Here is a 22,136-nt window from a genome sequence, read left to right as displayed (position 1 = left end):
CACTTCTATGTCTGCCTTTGCTCAGTCTCAAAAGAGAAAAGCTCCTCAAGCAAGCGTTCAGTAGTTCTAGGGCTTTCCTTAAACACCTGCTTACTGTTTAGCTTTACTAAACACCGGAACAGAGTTTAGACTGGAACAGACAAGAAGGGGGGATCTTACAGTACCATCTAACATGCAAATTCCATGGGCTCTTGAGCGTAGCTTGAGCCTTGCTCCTTGGGAATAAGCTACCTGGTGCTGATCATGAGGTCAACAGCCAGCAGATACATATCAGCAGGGTAACAATCCATACCCTGAGTGAACACTCCTGGACATTGGTTATTATCACTCTACTTGCTCCAAGAGGAAATACTGTAGAAGGACTGGAGTGCTGAATTTCTTAGGCCTCTTTATGGGCAGTTAGTTTCACAGGCATTTCTTATTAGTGCAGTTGTAATAGATAGGAAGCTTGTACTGTTTGAGCAGCACTATGTTGATTTTATCTTTGGCCTTGACAGTACTGAAGCTCTAATATGCCACATACATTTTAATTTTAAAAGTGACTTCAAAAGTTCAGTCAACAATCTAGAATCTAGAATCTGGCATCACAGCCATCCTACTATTCCAGATCTGTCATCAAGTCTCTGACCCCCTGAGCTGGTGTGAACAGGCCCCTCAACAGATATTTTGCTTTGCCAGTTGTAGTTAATAAGACCACGATCCCAGGAAGTGCAAATATATTTCTATTGTGCAGACTTCGCTAGGTTCATTTTCAGAATGCCACTCATTGAAGATATGATATGCTTAGTTTTATGACCTGCTTAAAGAACTTTTATCTTATCTCCCCAGATCCATGATATCAATAAATATACACAGCCTCATTTTGAAAGTGAAAGGGTAGCTGTATCTGAGCTTGGGGGCACTCTGAAGTTGAAACTTCATTGTAACACGAGGTTCTTGGGTGGTGAGAGGAAAACTGCTATTCTTATACTTTCTGTTTTTCTACACAGTGGTTGTTGTAAAGAGCTCATGTTCATTCTCTTAATGGCTAAGGTCATGGGCTGTGAGAGCCATGTCGGCCCAGAAAACAGTAACAAGAAGAGATGAGCCAGGGCTGATTGATTCTTTATTACCCCCTCTCAGACTATGAAAACTGGTACAAACAAAATAGCAGTTTCACTATGACAGGATAGAACACAAACTCAGCATTGTTCTCTATCAAAGTCACCTGGAGTTGTCTTCTCTTGCATTCATCTAAACCTCAAATGTCACCAAATGTCAGAGTTCATTTTTTATGTTTATGTATAATGAATGAACAGGGCCTGCACACATGCTTTAAAGAACTCAAAATCAGGTTTTGACATATATCCTCATGTGTTGAAAATTGGTGTTCTTGTCTGAACACTGAAGAGGCAGGAGAAGGACATGAAGTAGTAAGAAAAGAAACACACACAGTCATTGGTAAAAATATCAGGGTTGATTTTCCTCTTTCTCTTTCTTGAGGTGATCCTTGACACAAATTATTTTGCTCATTGCACTTGAGTGTCACAATTGAAATCCCTCCCCCTTAAGGGCACTCTAGCTCTTTCACATTCTAGCTGATTTTGTGCACCTGCCCTCTGTTTCAGCCCTTCCCTACGAAAGCCAGACGCTCACACCATTCCTGGCTCTGCATTAGAAGACGGACGTCCAGAGGCCTGCCTACCACAAAGTTGCTCTATGCCTGTGGCCTCCATCAACCCCTCAACTGCCACCAGCTCAAGTCTAGGCAGCCACCTTCCTGCCAACCAGTCCCCCAGGATTCAGTCCTCACGAATTGGGATGAGATAAAAGGGGGCGGCCCTAAAATTCACATTCACGTCAGTCAGCACCCGCTCGCTGAGGACCTCTGCGCACTGTCCCGTCACCGTTCTCAGGCGCAGGCTGATAGTCTCCCATCCTGGGGGTCTGGCTGTCTCGATGCCCAGCCCTCAGTGAGGCAGGAAAGGAACAAACCCCATGATGGCAGACGGGGTCTAGCAGTCCTCCGGGTTTTCCTGCCCCCCTTTAGGCTGCTCCACTCCTGTTTCCCGACAGCTTCCGGCTCCGGCGCCCGACACCTCCTGGGTGAAGTCCACAGTGGTAAGCAGGTGGCCAATTCCTCCTCCCCACCTGATTCCTCTGATGTGGCCTCTGTCGCCCAGCAGGGAGCGCCCATCTGGCTGTGCCCGCCGGTCTCCTCAAACACAGCATCGGCCAGCTCCACCAGAGCCAAAAAGCCTGCTCCAAGGAGACCGGTGTGGCCAGCATCACATGGTGCTGCAACTCTGTCGCCTGGGGTGCTATTTCTCATTGCGCCTCTTACGGGAGAGTGGTGTCACCCTGGCAGGCGAAGTAGGCCATGTCTGGGATGACCGACCCCAGGGGCTCTCCCAGTAGGTGCCGTTGTTGGGCCAGCTTTGCCCACAGCAATCTGGGCGCCTCCCCTCCTCCACTGAAATGCCTCTGGATGGCCAACGCCACATAACTGTACCACTGGTCAGTGGGGACATCCAGCAAAGCCTGGCGATGGCAAGGTGGCCTGGCATCTCCCCCTGGGACCAGCTGTTCTCCCAGGTTGCCATCTGAAACTGATACTGATACCTCGGTAGCTGGTCCCCACTGGTCCATTGTCCCTTTCCCATCACTTCAGCTCAGGTGACGTGGTAAATAGTCCCCTCTCCATTGGGCACATAACCGCAGGGTAGCCCTCAGAAGGACTGCGCCAGTGGTGCCAAGGAGCGATTCTAGTTCTTGGCGCTTAAGGGTGTCCCTCATCTGCTGGGAGAACTGGCACATCTCTGAGTCCGACAGGTGCTGTAGGTCTCTGTCCATCCATCCCACCCTAACACCAATGTAACAAATTTGGGTTCTCGGACTTGTGCCCCCACCGCTCCCAGTTCCCAGTTCCCAGATCCTCCCTCTACCACATGGGCGTGAACCCGGGTCTCCAGCATCGCTCAACAGGGGTCTTGCTGGCTTCCTCAGCCCGGGCGGCGAACATCCGTGTTATGCGCAGGGGCATATTTGTTACAGTATCTTTTATTTATAAGCGCCTGCGAATGAAGGTTTTCTAAGCAGGGAAATTATATATTTTTTTCCTGTTATGAAATTTGAATGTAAACGATGCAGGACGGAACCGTTACATTGAGGATTACATTATTGTATAATAAATTCAGGCAATCCAAAAACCACAAACTGTCCTAGCCTGATTATTTTTTCACAATGCAGCAAATCCGAACTTTCTGTTAAATGCGAATTACGGGCAAAGAGCGGGTATAATGTAATTTATTTTCTGAGAATGTAATCTTCGATTAAACGACTTATACAATATGTAAGAGGTTGTCATATATTTTATATTATTTTCACAGTTAAGTATATATATATTTTTAAGCGATAGTACTTTAACCCTTGCAACGCTAAATCTATTAATCTTAGCCTGAAGGCACGAGATGTCATCAGTCTGAATGTTACATAATGAAGAGATCAAAGTATTAATTCCACTCTCTTTCACAACCAGAAACATGCAAACGTAGCTTAAATCGCTCTCACATCATCTCCCCCGTCTTTTAAGGAAAACTATAACAAAAGTAAGAAAAAAACGACAGATCGTATAAGGGTACTAAAACTTGAGGTAGGAACTTCAAGCGATCGACGGAAAGATCGTTTATCAGGCATTGCTGTTCAGATAATCGACTTCAGTATTATTTTATGTATCAGAGCATGTAGATCGGCCTAGCTCTGTCAATCACTACTTTGTTGATTGATAGCTATTTTATTTTAAACCACCGGTAGGTTAAAGGAAAGCGTGGCTGCAGCTCTCGGTGTAACTCTGTTGAGGGCGAACTTGAACTCATCTGGGACTGGACACTGATGTCCGCTCTTCTTCTCTGCGGCAATGGACAGAGGAAGTTATAAGAAACGGAAACCTGCTTCCGAGCACTAAACTAAACTGTTTGTAAGTTTATAAAAAATGCTACTGATAACTAGAATATTATTATTATTATTATTATTATTATTATTATTATTATTATTATTAATAATAATAATACAAATGCTGGACCTCCTTAGCTTCCCAGCATAGAAATACTGATTTGGAATAAAACGTGCAGTAAGTTTCTTATACAGAGCATGTAGCGCGAGTGGATATTTTTAAAGACTGGTAAAAAATTGAAACTGCAACAGGATATCTAACCACCGCAATAACGCTAGGCTATGTGCCATGAAGACCTTCAGTTAAGACCCAGATGTCCCGATCAAAACGTAGGCGGAGACATCGATAACCACCTAACCTACCGCTTTGCTCTCTTGCCCTCGCCCTCTCCTCTAAATGCATTTAAGCGCCACTCACCTATCCTCCTCGCTTAGTATTGTGTTTACCTTTTAATCTTCCCTTACCGTTGGCTGTTCATTTAGAGTGTCTTCTTGTTTCCGGACCCATTTTGTTTTTTTATTTTGGATTGCGGCTTTGTGTGACTTTCGGACTTGTCGTAAAGGACTTCTGTTTTTTTTTTCCTTTTTTTGAGCAAGTCTTTCGGATTGCGAATTCACTACCGAGGAACTTCCTGGTTACTGTTCTGTCTACTGAATCCGCATAGGATCCATCCTTCGGTTTAGGAAGACCGACCGTAGCACCTTCTTTTAAAAAAATAATTTCTCTCTTTGAAAGAAAACGCGAGACAAAATCACTGTGACTGTAAATGTTTTCCATGAGTCTGTTGCCGTTCTTGTGAATTCTAGTGATATTCAATGCAATAGACTCTATCCAGAGTATGCCCAAAAGTTTCCATGAAAGCATCGCCGTTCTTGAAGTGAATTCTATCATAGACTCAAATCCCAGCAGCATCTACGAATCCTCCTCTGCTCTGCGGTACACAACCCCGTATTTCCGAGCTTCGGCCCGGGTACTGGTGCCGCCCATCGCTGCTAAGGAGACCTGGACTGTGGGCTGGATTCAAGCCTGCAACCACATGCAGTTTTACAGTGAATACGGGAATGAAGGAATGTAAGTACCGCGTTAGCACGCGAACTGATGTTCACATTACAGTATATTTATATACAATGGGTTATCAGGGCTATCTACTAGACCTCAGTAAGAAATACATATATAGCCCTATAAAAACACGTTTCTGTGTAACCTCTAAGAAATGCTTTACTGCATAAAAACACAAAACTGAAAATGCTCAGCACAATCTGCTACAGTATACAGTATCTACAAAAAACGTTTCAGAATCTTTTGACCTTCTACAGCCTGTATAAATTGGTGAACAGACGCAAATCTGATAACATTATTCTATAGTTCAGGAGGGTAGCTGCGTCAGCATGTGTAAGGTGCAAAGGAACAAGTAATACTTTTATACCATGCTGAAAAAATAAATTAAACACAACATTTCGGCTTTACAAAATGATGAAACCAAACCGGCTGAACACAGCAAACCCAATCTGTTTTCACAAGTTGCTTCCACTTCTTGCCATGGGCGAAATAAAAGCTCCTGAGCTAAATAAGGAAAGCTGTAACTATTACGACTGCTCACTGTTCCTCAGGCTGGGACAGGAGGTCACACACTGTATTATTGTTATTGAGAGGCAGGCTCACTGTCTGTTCCTCAGGCTGGGACAGGAGATCACACACTGTATTATTATTATTGAGAGACAGGCTCACTCTCTGTTCCTCAGGCTGGGACAGGAGATCACACACTGTATTATTATTGAGAGACAGGCTCACTGTCTGTTCCTCAGGCTGGGACAGGAGATAACACACTGGATTATTATTATTGAGAGACAGGCTCACTGTCTGTTCCTCAGGCTGGGACAGGAGATTCACAGCCGAAACGTTGTGTTTTCCGTCTTTTCCATTATTCTTTTCAGCATGTAATAAACGTATTACTTGTTCCTTAACATTAGTCTGTGCCTTATGTTGATTGAATGTAGACAGTAAGGTGTGAATTAAACAGGCAGTTATGCTTTACCTTACTTCAAACCCCTCTTACCCACTTTTGAAACTTCAGAAATTTCTAGTTTCTGCAAGGTGACGGAGGAAGATGCTCCCCGGTGTTCCTGTGTGGTTTAACAGTACGCGCAAGCAAGGTGCGTTGAGCATCAACAGAAGCGACCTTTTAGGTTTATACCTAAAGTATACCTGATGATGAAGTGCAGGGAGGTTCACTAGCTCAGGGAAATACTGGATGAATCAGTGGCAGAGGTGGCATGTGAGCTGGGAAATCCTTGTTGACAACCTATTTCCATTAACCATTGCACAATTGCAATTTATTTAAATGGAGATTTTGTGTAGGGAGTTAGGAGAGCATACTATAGGGAATGCTGGCTAGCAAGTGAGTCTTGGGTTTGATTCCAGCATCAGGTGCTTTCTGTGTGGAGTCTGCATAGTGCATGCTGTATATTACGTTTTCTTCTGCTCCAGTTTTCTCCCATAGTCATGATGCTGACATGATGCTGTCCAGATTAATTGGCGTCTCTAAATCATGCCACGTGTGGGAGTGCCCTCTGACAAATTAGTGGCTCATCATGGGCTTGGATGCACCATCATTATGGGATGCATCCTGTCTGCCAGGTTAGACTCTGGCTCTCTGCTAAGGATAAAACAGAATATAAACCAGAAAAGACACAGCCCAGCATTACTGACAGGTGTTTCAGTGACACTATCCATAGTGGTTCACTGGTGTTCAGTGGGAAAGTGCGAGGAAGTCACTGTATCTACAAATCCAGAGCCTCCGAAACGCTCAACATGTTAGCTGTTCCACAAAAGAAGTAATAGGTTGTCCTGGTTTACAGCTCCGCATAAATCAATGCCTCTTGTTTGACATGTTTTCCTTCTTTGATGCTAAGCATTTCTGATGACAACCAGTATTTGCAGTCACGGGATAGTCAGCCATTCAACTTATAACAAATACATTAAAAGACATTATTATTTTTTCCTTCTTGTAATTTGCCTGTGCTGGCAGAAATTTGACCATGTCAAGCAAGGCCTATGTACAAAAAATTACACCCAAGTATTTGGTCATCCAAGAGCTGCTTTCCTCCTTTGAGGTAGATCATTAATTGGTGGCTGTTTGGGAGAAAAAGGGTATAATGTAATGAAGGTTCTGTTAATGAGCAGGGTGATTGAACAAGGAAAAGTAACCAGGCACCACATTTAGAATGTTTACTTTTGGATGGGAGACCTCCTGGGAAAAAATAAGGTTGCTGCTGGAAGAGGTGTTAGTGGGGCCAGAAGGGGGTGCTCACCCAGTGGTCCATGTGGGTCCTAATGTCCCAGTACAGGGGCGAGGACACTATACTGTAAACAGGCGCCGTCCTTCGGATGAGCCATAAAACCGAGGTCCTGACTCTCTGTGGTCATTAAAAATCCCAGGGCATTTCTCGAAAAGAGTAGGGGTGTAACCCCGATGTCCTGGCCAAATCTACCATTGGCTCTTACCAATCATGGCCTCCTAATAATCCCCCTCTATGAATTGGCTACATTACTCTGCTCTCCTCCCCACTAATAGCTGATGTGTGGTGAGCGTTCTGGCGCACTAGGTGGATGCTGCACATTGGTTGTGGTGTAGGGGAGTCCCCATTACATGTAAAGTGCTTTGAGTGGATTGTCCAGAAAAGGGCAATATAAGTGTAAGCTATTATTATTATTATTATTATTATTATTATTACTATTATTATTACAATTGTAATATAAATTGTACACAGAAATAAAGCAGAATGATCAAATCCAGGGCAGCATGGTGGACTCCAGGGGCTAAGGTTCAGTTCCTGGGGTGCTGTCTGTGTGGAGTTTGTATGTTCTCCCCATGTTCACATGGGTTTACTCCCACAGTACAAAGACATGCTGGTTGATAAATTGGCCTCTGGGAAGATTGGCACTGGTGTGAGTGTGTGTGTTTGTGTCTGTCTGCGCTGTGATGGACTGGCGTCCTGTCCGGGGCGTGTCCTGCCTTGGACTCTCTGCACTGTCTCCCCCACTTCCCTGAATTCTAGGTCTAGTGGATAGTACTTGCAGCCCTGTATTTAGTCTTAACTGTGAGGTTAATGTTAACATGGCTCAGTATGGAAGAGCCCAGCTTCACTGTTTGTATAACCTTCTTCCAAACTTCCAGCACAGCACAGCACAGCGCACCTAGAACCCCAAGCTGGCAAGTGCTACTAGAGTTATTGCAGTGTTCTTGTGTTATCGGCTAATTCACAAGTGGTGCACATTTCTTTTGCTGAGTCCTAAATTAAAAAGCAAAGTTTCATGTGTCAAGATGGCAAACGTTTTGGTTTCACTTTTAGATTTAGTGTAACTATCAGTATAATCAGTATAAGTGAGGTTTAATTAGCATTTAGCATGTTCATACTATGCAATATTTATACATACAGTATATACAATGGAAGTATAGAGTTGCATTCTAATATATTTTTACACATGGTAAATGACTGGATTTATTTGTATCTGTTTTTATTTTTGAAAGCTTTCTTTCCTCAGTAACTTCCAGTACCTCTTGCTTTGCTCAAGAGTATCAGATTATCAGGTATTTGATATCCTCAGTGAACTGTCTAAGGGATCACTAACAGGTAGAAATCAATATTAATCCTACGTGTGCTGTTATTTTTATAACTGCTGTTCTTTCACCACTCATAGTTGCCTGTGAATGTTTGCCTTTATTTAAATCATGATCTTTAGCCAGGAACTACTGTAGCTATATGACTGGAACACGTTCTGGTTGTGTTTGAAGGACAAATAACTGAACTCTAATGTCTGTGAAGTGGACCTATCAAAACATGTTCAAAACTGGTATTATTTAGGGGGAAAAAATAAGGTATTATCTGATGTTTAGTTTCTTAATCAAAACTAATTGCATTCTTCCTATGCCATGACACAGCCATGGTCAGCTAGAATGAGATGTATGCAAACTGCTCTAATGAGCTCAGCAATGGTTTCTGGATTAGTACCAAATGAAGGTTAGAGAATGGCTGTGGAGAAAGTGACAAGGTCTATATTAAAACGCCTGAAACAGTGGCACACGTCAAGATGTGAATATTCTCAGAAATTTCACATTTCCCAGCAGAGTACTTGTTCACACGGTTCTTAATAGATTCAGCACTAGTAGCCTGGACTCGAATTTCCCTCTGGAGAAACCCTTTTGTGTCTATGAAATGAAGAGTGACAGGGAAGGGATTGAGAGAAATGAGAAAGAAGGAGACGCAAATACAAAGAGACACATATTTAATCTTTTGTTTTTATGTACCTGTAATAAAAAAGGAAATGCTGATACAGTACATATTCAATCAGTGCTTACTGTAAAGATGTACACAATTGTGTTCTGCTGTACAGTAATCTTTTTATTGCCAGGTAAAAGGTTAGGCTTAACCTTCTCTAAATAGTCATATGCAATCTCACTACTACTACTGACGCTGTGCACACTACACATTGCATTTATACGATTTTCTGCACTTCTTGGTATACTGTATAAGGATTTTCTTGTATTCAATGTCCAAGAGATGAACTCAATGTCCAAGAGACAAAACTCAATATAAATAGAGCTGCTATGTGTCCAGGGTGTATGCAATACATTATGTCCAAGTAGTGCAGTACGTTGAATACAAAGAAATAAATAAAAACTGTATGTCCATGTAGCCATTACAGTGATTTGCTGAAGGAGCTGCCGGTTGGCTATTTAGCAGTCTTATTGACTGGAATTAGACACTGTTGCGTAATCTGTTGGACTTTGACTGAATGCTTTGCTACTAGGATGATTGGGTCCTTGAGAATGGACCTGGCCTTCTGAAGACATCTCGCTGAGTAGATATCCTGGCTGTTTTGGTAGCTCACAGCCGGTTATGAGCTGCACTGACTTCACCACCCTCTGCAGTACTTTGTGATCCCAGGCGGAGCAGTTCCCATACCAGGCAGTGATGCAGCCTGCCAGTCAGGATACTCTCAATAGTGCACCTGTAGAAGCTGGCCTAGATATGTGATGGCATGCTGAACTTCCTTAGCCTGCGGAGACAGCAGCACGCTGCTGTGCTGTTTTGACCACGATGCTGGTGTGGTGGGTCCAGGTTAAGTCCTTAGTGATGTTAACTCCCAGGAACTTAAAACTGCTGACCCTCTGCACTGCAGTTCCATTGATATAAATAGGTATGTGATCTCCCTGGTGGTTACTATAATCCACAATCATCTTCTTAGTCTCTCTGATGTTCAGAGACAGTTGGTTCTCCTGGCACCATGCTGTCAGGGTTTCAACCTCCTCTCTGTACGCAGACTCTTCACCATCTGTGATCAGGCTGATGACTGTTGTATCATCCACAAACTGAGTAATGGAGTTTGAGTTATGCCTGTCATCACAATCATGAGTAAATAAGGAGTAGAGGAGAGGGCTAAGCACACAGCCATGGGGAGGTTCCAGTTTTTGGAGTCTGGCTAGAGCATACAGAAGTGCTAGAATGTTTGTGAACCCTTTAGAATTTTCTGAATTTCTGCATACATTTGTAAATTTATGTAAAGCATAAAAAACAGGTTCACACACTTTTTCCAACAGACATTTAATGTTGGATCATTTTGATCATTAAATGAATGAAAAAGTATATCCTTTTGTGTTATTTGTTTCATTGGGTTCTCTTTATATTTTTTTTATGACTTGGATGAAGATCTTATCACATTTTAGGTCAGATTTATGCAGAAATTCAGAAATGTATGTTGGTGCCCACCCTCACCATCTGCGGACATCAAAAAGTCCAGGATCCAATTACAAAGGGAGGTGTTCAGTCCCAGGTCCTGGAGCTTGAAGACAAGCTTTGAGGGCACTATGGTATTGAATACTGAGTTGTAATCGGCAAACTGTATTCTCACATGTTCCTTTCTTAACCAGGTGTGAGAGGGCAGTATGGAGGGCAGTGGCTATAGCATCCTCTGTTGACCTGTTCTGGCGATACGCAAATCCTAGTGGGTCTAGGGTATCAGGCAGTGAGAGGTGATGAATGCTTTGACCAACCGCTCAAGGCACTTCATGATTTCACGAGGAATGACAGCACCCGATAGCTTGGGAGAAATTAGAATCGTTTATTGGGATGTGAAGACTTGGCATAACCCGCTTGGCTGAAGGCCAACCTCCCGGCCGTTGGACGGGGAGGATAGGACCCCCAAAAGAACCAAGTGGGACCCCAGTCACCAGTGCAGAAAAGCAATGATTATTAAACTAACTCAGCCGAGGAGAGAAAGTGCCTGCTTGAGGATACCAGGGTTAGTTTCAATGTATGCGTGATAAGCCTCGGAGGACCAGCGGCCGAGTTGCTTGATGAGATACTTGGGTATGCCTTGGCAAACGGCAGAGGACGTGGCCCCTGATCTGAAGGGGTGGCCGGAGAATTGTTCAGGGGGGTATCCGGCGGTTAGAAGGATGTCGTGGAGGTGAGAGAGACACCAGTCATGATATGGCCCATCGCGTTTACGAACAGAGGGTCAGTAGGCAAAGCTCCGGCAGAGGTGCGAAGATGCGTGTAATGAGATAGAGGCTTGTATGGGCTTACGTATGAACAGAGTTTGAAATAATAAATGAGAGTGCCGGACCTGAGTTGCTTTTCTTGAGATAGAAGGTCAATGTATTGTAAGATAAGATTGAGATGTCAGATAAGCAGGGTTTAGAAGAAGGATCGAACGATGTGGAAGCAGCGGTAATTTCGGAGCATCTTAGGATGCCGAAAAAGGCTAACAAGAATAAAGATTCAAAAGTGCGGTCGACCCAGGGTGAGTGGTAACCCGACCTGAGAACGTAGACGCAAGATTCAAGAATGTCTGAGGTAAGTGGTGCGCGTTGGTCCGGAAGTGGATTTTCGAGCCGCTGAAAGCCTTTAAGAAGGAGAGTAATTTGAGGGTGGATAAGGGATGGACAAGTCGTGCCAAAAAGGAGTTTTGGAAGAAGTGGATGCCGCCCAGGTATACTTTGATGGTGGATGCTCATACCTTGAGTGAGTTTCTACAATGGCAGACGAAGGATATGGTGAGAATAATTGAAAGAAGGGAATTTTATGTTCGCAGAGAGGTGGAAGGATTGGAAGCCCTTCCAGGCAGTCCAGTAAGAATTGAGAGTTCGAAGGTCAATCCCTGAGAGGATAGTTTGCTGGGCCAGCTGAAGATAGTGATGAAAAGGATGATTCAGAGGAACGTGAGTTCTGAATAGGGAGGTACTGTGCACGGGTTCGGTCTTGCATCTGGTGCCAAGTTCCTGAATTTCTGAAATTGAAAGCGAGAGAGAGTGTCAGCAATCTCATTAAGGTGGCCTGGAATATGAGCTGCTACGAGGATGAATTGATGTGCGAGAGAAATCCATTTAAGGCGGCGGAGAAATTTCATGATAGATTGGGATGAAGAACTTCCTTTGTTGATTATATGAACTACTGCGCAGTTGTCTGACTGGATGAGGATGGATTTTTGTTTCCAATTGTGGCCCCAAAGAAAAGCGGCAACGACAATTGGAAATATTTCGTACAAGGCCGATGACTGGTCGGCGAGAGGGATTGAAGAGAATTCGGGATGCCAAGGGACTGCAAACCATTGGCCTTGGTAATAGCCTCCGAAACCAACTGAGGGGACTGCGTCTGTGAAAAGCTGGTTATCCTCGGGATCAGAGAGGAGGTCATTGTAGAAGAGAGATATGCCATTCCAATTGGCCAAGAACAGCTGCCAAAGCCTGAGCTTGGATTTGCAGTCGTCTGAAAGGCTAAGTGGTGGTAAAGAGAGGACACGGAAGAGGCGAGGTTGAGAAGGTAGGAGATGAATGATACGCATGGCATAGTTGAGATGGCTGAGCAGAGCGAGAAGTTCCCTCTTTGCACAAAATTTAGCGGAAAAATAGGTAGAGATATACATCTGTCAATTTTGTCGCGAGGCAGGGAGGTGGAAAAATAGATGGAATTGAGGGTGATACCGAGGAATTGGATGGTATGAGAGGGGCCAGTTGTTTTGTCCATGGCAAGAGGTACCCCTAGTTTCCTAAAAATGGAAATAAGTGTGGAGGAGGCTCTTGCAGGTGGGGTGTGAGGAAAATCTATTGTAAGGAAATCGTCGAGAAGGTGGATGAGAAAAGGAAGCTTATAGTTATTCAAGAGAATCCAGCAAAGAGCTTCGGCTAAGGTATTGAAAACTTTTGGGCTACTCCTACTTCCGAAAGTAAGGCGGACTCCAAAGAAGAACTTGTTCCGCCAATAAACTCCGAAGAGGCGCCAGAAGTCTGGGTCGAGAGGCATGACTTTAAAAGCGCTAGAGATGTTGGCCTTAGCGAGCCAGGCACCCGAACCTGCGATTTTGATGAGAGAAATGGTGTGGTAAATTGTGGCGTAGTGGAGGGAGAAGTCTGAGCTGGGAATAAGACTACTGAGACTTGGTACGTGGGAGTTATGAGGAGCTGTCAAGTCGATTATAAGGCGTTTTTTAACGTAATACTTACGGAACGTAATACTGATGGGATTGATTCAGTATGCGGGGAATGGGGGAGAGTCAAGTGGGCTGATCATGAAACCGTTCTCGACTTCGGATGCTAACAAGGAATCAACGGACTGGGGATCGGCGGTGGCAGATTGCACATTTTTGCAAAAGATGGGGGAAGTGTGCACAGGCCTGTTGAGAATCCGAGTAAGATGTGAGTGGAAGAGGGATAGGTGACAGAGCAGTTCGGAAACAAGAGCGGGGATATTGATTGGGTAGACAGATAAGCCAGTAGTCATTTGGGAACACTGAAGGTGGAGCGAGCGTGGAAGGGCCGGCGGGGGCAGGCAGAGCGAACATGAGCTTTGCCGCAGAAGCTGCAAATGTGAAGGAAACGACAGAGGGAAGAGGTACATGTCGAGGAATTAAAGTTGTTGCAGATGGCCTCCGATCATTACGATGAGGCGACCGCGAAGGTCTTTGGACCGAGAAGGTTTGAAGAAGACCTTGCGGGAAAATTGATGCTGTGGGGGAGAAGGGGTGGAGTTGGGGTTAAGCTTGCAGACGATATGTAATGGAAAGTTACTGAGAAAAGGTGTTTTATCCTAAAAATGTTGTTTACGGACAGAGCTGTGCTGCAGAAGCAGCTGGATACTTAGAACAAAGTGTGATAGCACCCAACTCACCAAGGGCATGGGATGTTTTAATAATGTTTATCTCTGCTGCTTGAAGAAGGGAGTATGATAAACTATTTGAATAACTGCTCTTCTTTGCTTAAAGCAAAAACCTATAAGGAATGGAAAATTACTGCTTTGCCTGTCCTTGAAGTGTTGCATCAGCTTAAAAAAGATTTAAAACAAGGGCTCTCCCTGCTTGCTTTTGTATCAGCTTTCACTTCTCTACACAGACGGGTGATGGCTATTTTCCAAATTGCAATTTGAATAAAGACCTTACTGAGTGAATGAGAATACCTCTCCTGGCTCTTCTTCAATAAAATTCCATGATGGGTATCTGGGCAAAGATTTGAACAGAGGAACAGAAGTCCCAGGAAAGAGCTCTGATGCCAGCGAAAGTGTCGAGGGCTCCCCAGTAGGTGCGCTGATTCCATTGGAGTAGGTGGGCGGCGGCCTTGGCCGAGAACTGCTTATGATAATCGTAGAACGGACAGATAAATCGAGGATGATGAGCATGTAATCGTCGAGCTCCTGACGATGGTCGGGAAAGGTGGAGCACATGATGTCGAGAAAAATACTGAAAGCCAGACAGAAGTCGGAAATTCTAAGGACTGAAGCAGAGTGAGGGTTGGAAGATTTGAGAGTAACAGAAATCATGCCGCAGTCGACTGTTCTAGAATCGGAGTTGTAAGTGGAGGAAGAGAGAAGGTGAGTTAGATTGACGTCCGCACCTCGTGGAACTTGCTGCTGGAGTGAAAGGGGAGGAGGACTAAACTTTAGTGCGTTAGGAGGAGCTGGGAAAGGAACGGCTGTTCGGAGAGAAAAGTCCTTAGTAAATGGGAGATTGGAATCCAGGGCCGAAGGCATGGGATGACTGATGCCGTGTTGGACACCGGGGATGGGAGAAGATGAGGAGGGAAGAAGAGCAGAAAACAGATTGTGAAAGGAGGGGTTAGACAGATCTGGGGCCTGAAGCTCAGTGGCTTGTGATATGGAAGCCGAAGACTGTTGAGGAGGAATTGAAGCAGGGGCGAGGGCTGCGTGAAGGACTGAGGCGGCTGCCGAGTTGTCTTGGACGCCAGGGGGTGGGGGAAGGTAAGGGCCCCCTGCTGGCTGAGCTGAGGGAGACAGTGGCAGGGGCCGAAGGCACCAAGCCGGTGGACCCTGAGCCATGTTGGATGCTGGAGGTAGAGACAGAGGAGAGTGCAGAAATTAGATTAAACAGAGAAGAAGAGGGTTGGAGAGGGGTGTGAGCCTGGGGCCTTAGACTCGGCAACAAGGAGTTTAGGGAAGGAGGCTGAGAGGAAGAGGCTAGGTGCAGTTGTTCAGCAGAGGTATGGATTGGTTGGGGAAGAGATGCGGACACAGATATATCGGGACAAGACGGAAGATGCGACAGGCAGAGGCGCGGGCGGCCTCGGGTTCCTCACATTCGGATGAGTGGCAGCAGCGCGGGTGATGTAATCAGAGAGTGCCGGGGGGAGCCGTTTTGTGTAGACTGCAGTTAGGTACAGGGAAAATAGAGCTTTTTTGGAGGCGTTTCTTTTAAAACGGATGCCATATTTTCAAAGTATCCTCTGGAGGCTTGCTATGGTCCAGTTGGAAATCATGAGAGATGATCCGGGAGAAGGGGGAGCCGATGTGCGGGGGTTATTTGGAGACTTTGCCGTAGAGGAACGGGAAGGGTGGGTTTGTGATGAGAGAGGGACTACGACAGCGGAACGCAGTCTTCGGCGAGGAGTTGGATCTTGTGAGGACTGGCTGGGAGATGAGCGGCGCTGATGTGGCATGGCGGATGATGGGAGCGATGAGACGGAGGTAAGGGGAGCGGGGGGGGAGGACTGGACGAGAGGGGTAGGGGAGTCCCCTGCACGGCAGAAAAGGTCTTCATTGGAGCAGCAGATTTGCACTTCTCACTTGCATTTCAAGAAGGGAGCATGGATTTGAGCTATGCGAAAACAAACCATGCAGAAAATGAGCGAGGAAGAAGAGAGGGTAACGTTTGATATATATATGATATATATATATATTTGATATATATTACGTCAGAATAAGTGGGAATTGCAGCAGCTTTGTCGAATGAGCTCGGCTGCTTTCATTCCTCCCAAACTTTCATTAAATACTCTGTAACTGATGTGAGTGCAACAGGGCGGTAGTCATTCAGGCACCTGACTCTGTTTCTTAGGAACGGGGACAATGGTGGTTTTCTTAAAGCAGGAAGGAACTATGTACTGAGCAAAAGAGAGATGGAATATGTCTGAGAAGACATCTGCCAGCTGGTCTGCACATGCCTTCAGAACACGGCCAGGGATGGCATCAGGGCAAGGAGCTTTGTGTGGATGGGTCTTTTTTGTGCGGGGCATGATTGTTGTGCTGCCTCAATCTCACCAGAACGCCTGCTGGTTTACCCCTCTTCCTACGATGCCGTCTTCTTCCCAGTACAGGTATGGGTGAGACACCTCAGTCCAGATAGTCGGCAGTAATTACTGGTGTAGATTTAACTGTGCCAATATTCGATCTTATGTCCATTCATGTTTGTTGGTCATATCTAATCACCGAGCATACAGTATGTGCGGTTAGCAGTACGAAAAACAAAAATAAAGAAATAAACAAGGACAAAGGATGCTCGCAGGATACTTGCAGGACTCCAGCCTTCAGTGTCGGCATTATCTTACTTGCCACTTTACATCTTACTTGTCAGATGCACTAATTTATGTGGTAATAAGCCATATCCATTGGTCCAGCCATAGTACCGTTAGGTCTCCATTCCTTTGTTTTGCCTCCTTTCTACACTAATACAGTACATCCATGTACTTGTTTAGCAGCATGTAGTCAGTAAGTCGTCTTGCCACAATTGCCAGAAAGCTCTTTCCTTCCACATTCAACAAAGATATAGTTCTAAACTATCCTATGCCCTGGGCATTCTCCTGTTTTGGTATGAAACATCCCTCCACTACATGCCAATCTGCCTCTTCTCCATACAACCCTTAAAAGCCTCCATAGCACTCTTGTTACTTTTAGACAGTATTTGCACACTTGGCCCAGGTTCTGAGGATGATCTTGCTTTCCTGATGATGCTGGTCATTTCCTTCAGTCTAGGCTCCTGCATCCATTGGATCATCAGATTTCAATCTGTCAACAGCTGTGAGAGCTGTGTCAGTCCCCCAGGCAGTGGTGACTCCATTGGTATCTGTGGGGCCTGTGAAGTGAAAAATAGCAGATAACTCTGACAAGCACAGGTTCCTGCAAGGTTGCTGGGTTTCACCTTTCCTGTGCTGGTTTTAGGAGCTGCTGTAAACGCAGGCCTGTTAAACTATGGAGAATCTAAATTGGAGAGGGGGATTTAAAAGAACATAATTGGCCATTTTAATTTTTTGGGGGGAAAAATTACAGAATGTGCAAGAATTGGGTGGAGTGGTAGCTCTGTGGCTAAGGATCTGCGCTTGTGGTTGGAAGGTTGTTGGTTCAAATCCCACAGGCGGCAGAGGAATCTTATGCTGTTGGGCCCCTGAGCAAGGCTGTTAACCCAACTTCTCCAGGGGCCTTGTATAAATGACTGACCCTGTGCTCTGACCCCAGGCTCTCTCCCCATCCGTGTGTCTCATGGAGAGCAGGCTGGGGTATGTGAAAAGACAAACTCCTCATGCAAGAAATTGTAAAGGGTTAATAAAGTGATGTTTTATTATTATTAACAACTTCTTAAGTGGTGCAGTGGTTAGTATTACAGCATCTCTGAGTTCACTTCTTAGGGTGCTATGTATATAGAGTTGTATCTTCTAATGAACGGGGGGGTTCTTCCCATAGTCCAAAGACATACTGGTGGATTAGTTGCCTTCTGGGGAAAATTGTTTGTCTGTGTGATGGACTGGTGTTCCATCGAAGGTGTATCGTGCCTTGTGAATTTTGCTTGCCGGGATAGGCTCCCCTGCTATTCAGAATTGGATGAAGCAGTTATAAAATGTGTGGATAGATGATGGATTTACATTTCAAAAAAAGTTAATGGGCATATCTGAACAAATCTTGCGACATCTGAATGACTGGTACTGCAGAGTTTTCCCAAAGAGGATGCAGAACTTGTGTGATACCAGTGCGATCCTCTGTTTATTTTTAACAAAAACAGATGCATGGGATATTAAGAATGAATATGACTTCTGTCAGATAAAGCCAATACAGGTCAAACAGGTATATATATATATTTTCTTGTTAGATGGGAACACATTTTCCTGCTGGGAAATAATTTTCCTTAGTTTTAATTATGTGCATTGCTGTGCAAAAGCCTTGGATATTTTACACAAATTCAGGAATTACTATATGTTATGCGCATCATGAATTGGTTCAAAGCCACCATTAATGTTTTTACTATAGTACTTTAATCATTTTGACTATTTTTCCTAGAGTTTAGGTTGTGTGAGTTTTTGATCAGAATAAGGGATCAGAATCTTCAACATTATGATCTCAGGAACTCAAAGTAATGATGACCCAATTAGAAACATTATAGTAGCCAATCAATCATATTTACTAATCAAGTCTGACTCTTTGCCAGGTGTTCCTTGTATAAGTGATTGTTGACCTTGTCCCATTTCTTCCCCTGAATATGTTGGTAATGTAAAAAATATGCTTTTTTCAGTACAGGATAAGGAACTGTCTAGATCGTTTCAAATAAAAAGGCTAAAACTGCTGTAGAAGCCACCATAGACTTGTTTTACTATAAAGGAGGAAAGTGTCAAAAAAAAAAGCACTGTTGCTGTGTTTCATGTTGATGTGCTAATTAATTAATTGGTGTGTTTTGTTTTAGGTCTAGCTGGGAGATCCCTGATTTAAGGGATGGTAAAATTCAAGCAATAAGTGACTCTGATGGGGTGAACTACCCCTGGTATGGCAGTACAACGGAGACCCACACCATCGTCGGCCCCACCAAGAAGGACACAGAGATCGAGGTCAGCATGGATGACAATTTCAACACCAGTGTGTCCTGGGACGTGCCCAAGAGAAACAGCAACCTGCACCAGCTAACCAGCATCCACAGGGACCAGAGCTTCATCACCTGGCTGGTGGCCATCAACCAATCCACCAGAGAGCACCTCATCCTGAAGACCATCAAGTGGAGGATGCAGCTCCACATCAAGATCGACCCCAGGAAACCCCTGGGCCAGCGTGCCAAGCTGCTGAAGCCCACTGCCCAGGAGCAGCCCCAGATCCTGGCCAGGAACGAGCCCATTCCGCCCAACGCCATGGTGAAGCCCAATGCCAACGACGCGCAGGTCCTGATGTGGAGGCCAAAAACCGGAAAGCCTGTGGTTGTTACACCTCCAAAATTCTAGGGTAGTATATTGAAGAAACTACCCCCCCCCCCATCTTTTTTTTACATCAGAAACATGAATTAAAAAATCTAACAAGATGCCCCAAGTGGCAAAGCTATGAACATCTCCTGGACTTAACAACTGCAACCATTCTACCTTTAGCACAGTGATACCCGGCCCAGTTTAAATTAAATCATTGCAAAAATGGCTAGTATTATTTTTTGCTAGGCATTTTTTTTAACATTATATGAGAATATATACAGTAGGTGTGTGTGTATATACAAATTTGCACATCTTGTTTCCTGGGATAGGAAGGGTGGGAGACTTTTTTTTTCAAACAGGAAAAAATTAATAAAGAAGGTAGTCCCCTAATTAAGTAGTCACATTAGAAGCTAAAAAAACTATGATCTGAGTATGCTATGCAGTAATTTTGTACCTAAAAGAACCCGTACTGTTGTAGAGAAAAGAGGCACAGCGCAGTTCAGTGAAGGATTGAAAGAGGTTTATTAATAATGAAGAGGCCTCCCCAAGATCAGACTGACAGAGTAATCCTATCTGATTTGCTTGCCATTGTTCAAAAGAATCCTTTTATACTGTTATAACCATCTCCTCTATGTACCTAACATGGTATTGGAGAAGCACATATTTTATGATCAGTATGTTTAGGGCTAACTGCTGATCCATCCTACAGACGTTCATGTATGCAACACAACAGTCTGCTTGTTCAGCGTACAGATGCAGCCATTCAAAATGCGCGGTAAAAACCCGCGGTACGGTAACCTACCCACAAGCCACCGCGGGGCACCGGAGCATACCGCAGGGCAAGTGATTGGCTGGCCAAAATGACCGACAGGGGCACTCGTGGTGCATTGGTTGGTAGTGCAAAGATTTAATCATTTAATGTCTTTACTGTGCACATTTTAATCCGCTTAGTTTTGAATATTTATATGGATTTTACCACTAAAGGGAAATTTTAGTAGCTGAGCATAAAAAGAAGAGGAGCATAACGCATCTGAAGGTCATAAACGATATTAATTTAAAACATTACTGTATGTATGTAAACTGTACTGTGTATGGCTGGTCTTGGTAGTTTAAAGAAAAAATACACACCAGTCTTCCATTTCGCCCTAAACATTTTAAGCATGAAAGTTTTATGAAACGGTACCCAAATATGCGATTGCTGTATAGAATGAATTTTAATTAAAAAAAATTATTTAACACGAACATTAAGCTGTTTACATGTTCCGCCTGAGAACAGTCACCCGTTGCTACCCAACGCAGAATGGTGATTGGCTGACACCATCTGACACCCCTCTGATTGGAGAAAAAAGACGTGCTGGTTTGCTATACCAGGAAGAGGATTTCTTTCAATTCTAAACGTGTATTTTAAAAGTTTAAGAAGTAAAAACCTTACAGCGTACACAGATTTCTAAACTGATCAGGATCGTTATCTTTGTCTTATGCATAATAATGTTCACCGCTCTGTCCAGCAAATTAATAATAAACTTTATTTTATATAGCTTTTTAAACGAATAAGTAATTAGATTGCTCATAAACCTAATCACTTGCTTTTTCTTTTTGTTTAGGCTCAGATTTCAACTATAGATCGTATTATTAATAACCATAATAACAACCAACCAACAAAAACAACCATATAAACATAATACCAACCAAAAACATAGATAACAACCACAATACAAAATCAAATAATCAAACCATTTTACTCTCGCAAAGTCCTCCAATTATCATAATCCCGCCCCTTATGCAAAACCAAACCTTCCTCCCATCCCAGTTTATCCTGTTTATCATAAACAAAATCCACCTCAATTTTCAACATAAAGCATTACACAAAATCAATACCTCAACACTCCATACTCAACAACGATAATTCACAAACAGCCAGAACATGTAACTACACATTCCCAAACATACCTACTTTCCATAGCCCCGCCCCTTATGCAAAACCAACATCCCTCCCCTGTTCTCTCTCTCCCCTGGCGGTTGTAATTGTTTTTATTTTCAAATAAATTTTAGCAAAGTCATGTATTTTAAAAATCTTAAGATTTTTCTATTTATGTCTTTATTAAGTGGTTTCATTAGTGACAAAGGCTAAACTTTCTTGGAAAAATGTCTTTTATGTAAACCATGTTTGCTATTAATTCATTCAGGGCTAAAATATGTTCATTGTCTTCTAATGAAAGAAGGGTTCCTTTCGCCGTAGTCGGGTTGAAATTAGAAGCTTGCCACGCCCGGACTGTTACACCAACGCATTAGCATGTTAAAGCGATTTCATTGAGGAGCCTAGCCTTTAACTAGTGAGTACTGTACTTACTGGGTTTTTGAGGGGGGGGTGTCTTTCGCTGGAAATCTCGCCTCCTACCCGTGAAACCGGTTCAATTCGTCACAGCCAGCACTCCTGCAGAGAGTTGGGTTGTACTTGCTGTGCATACAGTACACGCGTTATGCTCTTCGTTAATGTCTGTGAAGTTTTATTTAATCTCTGAGCCATACTGATTCTTCTGGAAGCCAGTTTCCGCCAGGGAGTAAAAAAAAAAACACACTATGGTATTCTCTCCAATGCAGTGCAGTTAAAAACATACCTCTGATGCTGCTCCTAAATGAATATCGTTTATGACCATCAGAAGCTTTATGCTCCTTTTCTTTTTTCCAGTGGATTGAACAGGGAGAGGCATTTCATGATGTACTTTTCACTGATGAAACAACAGTGGCTCTGGAACAGTTTTCAAC

At 43.9% G+C, this 22,136-nt stretch overlaps 1 protein-coding gene across 1 annotated transcript; it reads left to right on the top strand.

The window, feature by feature from the left end:
• Positions 1-4,601: 4,601 nt before the first annotated feature.
• On the top strand, positions 4,602-20,248 carry LOC148666976 (protein FAM78A-like). The gene is made up of 2 exons (XM_088632589.1): positions 4,602-5,002; positions 18,884-20,248. The coding sequence occupies exons 1-2, from the start codon at positions 4,770-4,772 to the stop codon at positions 19,407-19,409; spliced, it is 759 nt and encodes a 252-aa protein (XP_088488715.1). The 5' UTR covers positions 4,602-4,769; the 3' UTR covers positions 19,410-20,248.
• The last annotated feature ends 1,888 nt before the right edge of the window (positions 20,249-22,136 follow it).

This window comes from Lepisosteus platostomus, chromosome 5 (assembly GCF_059453375.1).
Source record: "Lepisosteus platostomus isolate fLepPlt1 chromosome 5, fLepPlt1.hap1, whole genome shotgun sequence".
Classification (NCBI taxonomy): domain Eukaryota; kingdom Metazoa; phylum Chordata; class Actinopteri; order Semionotiformes; family Lepisosteidae; genus Lepisosteus; species Lepisosteus platostomus.
This window is presented reverse-complemented; position numbering and strand designations above follow the sequence as displayed.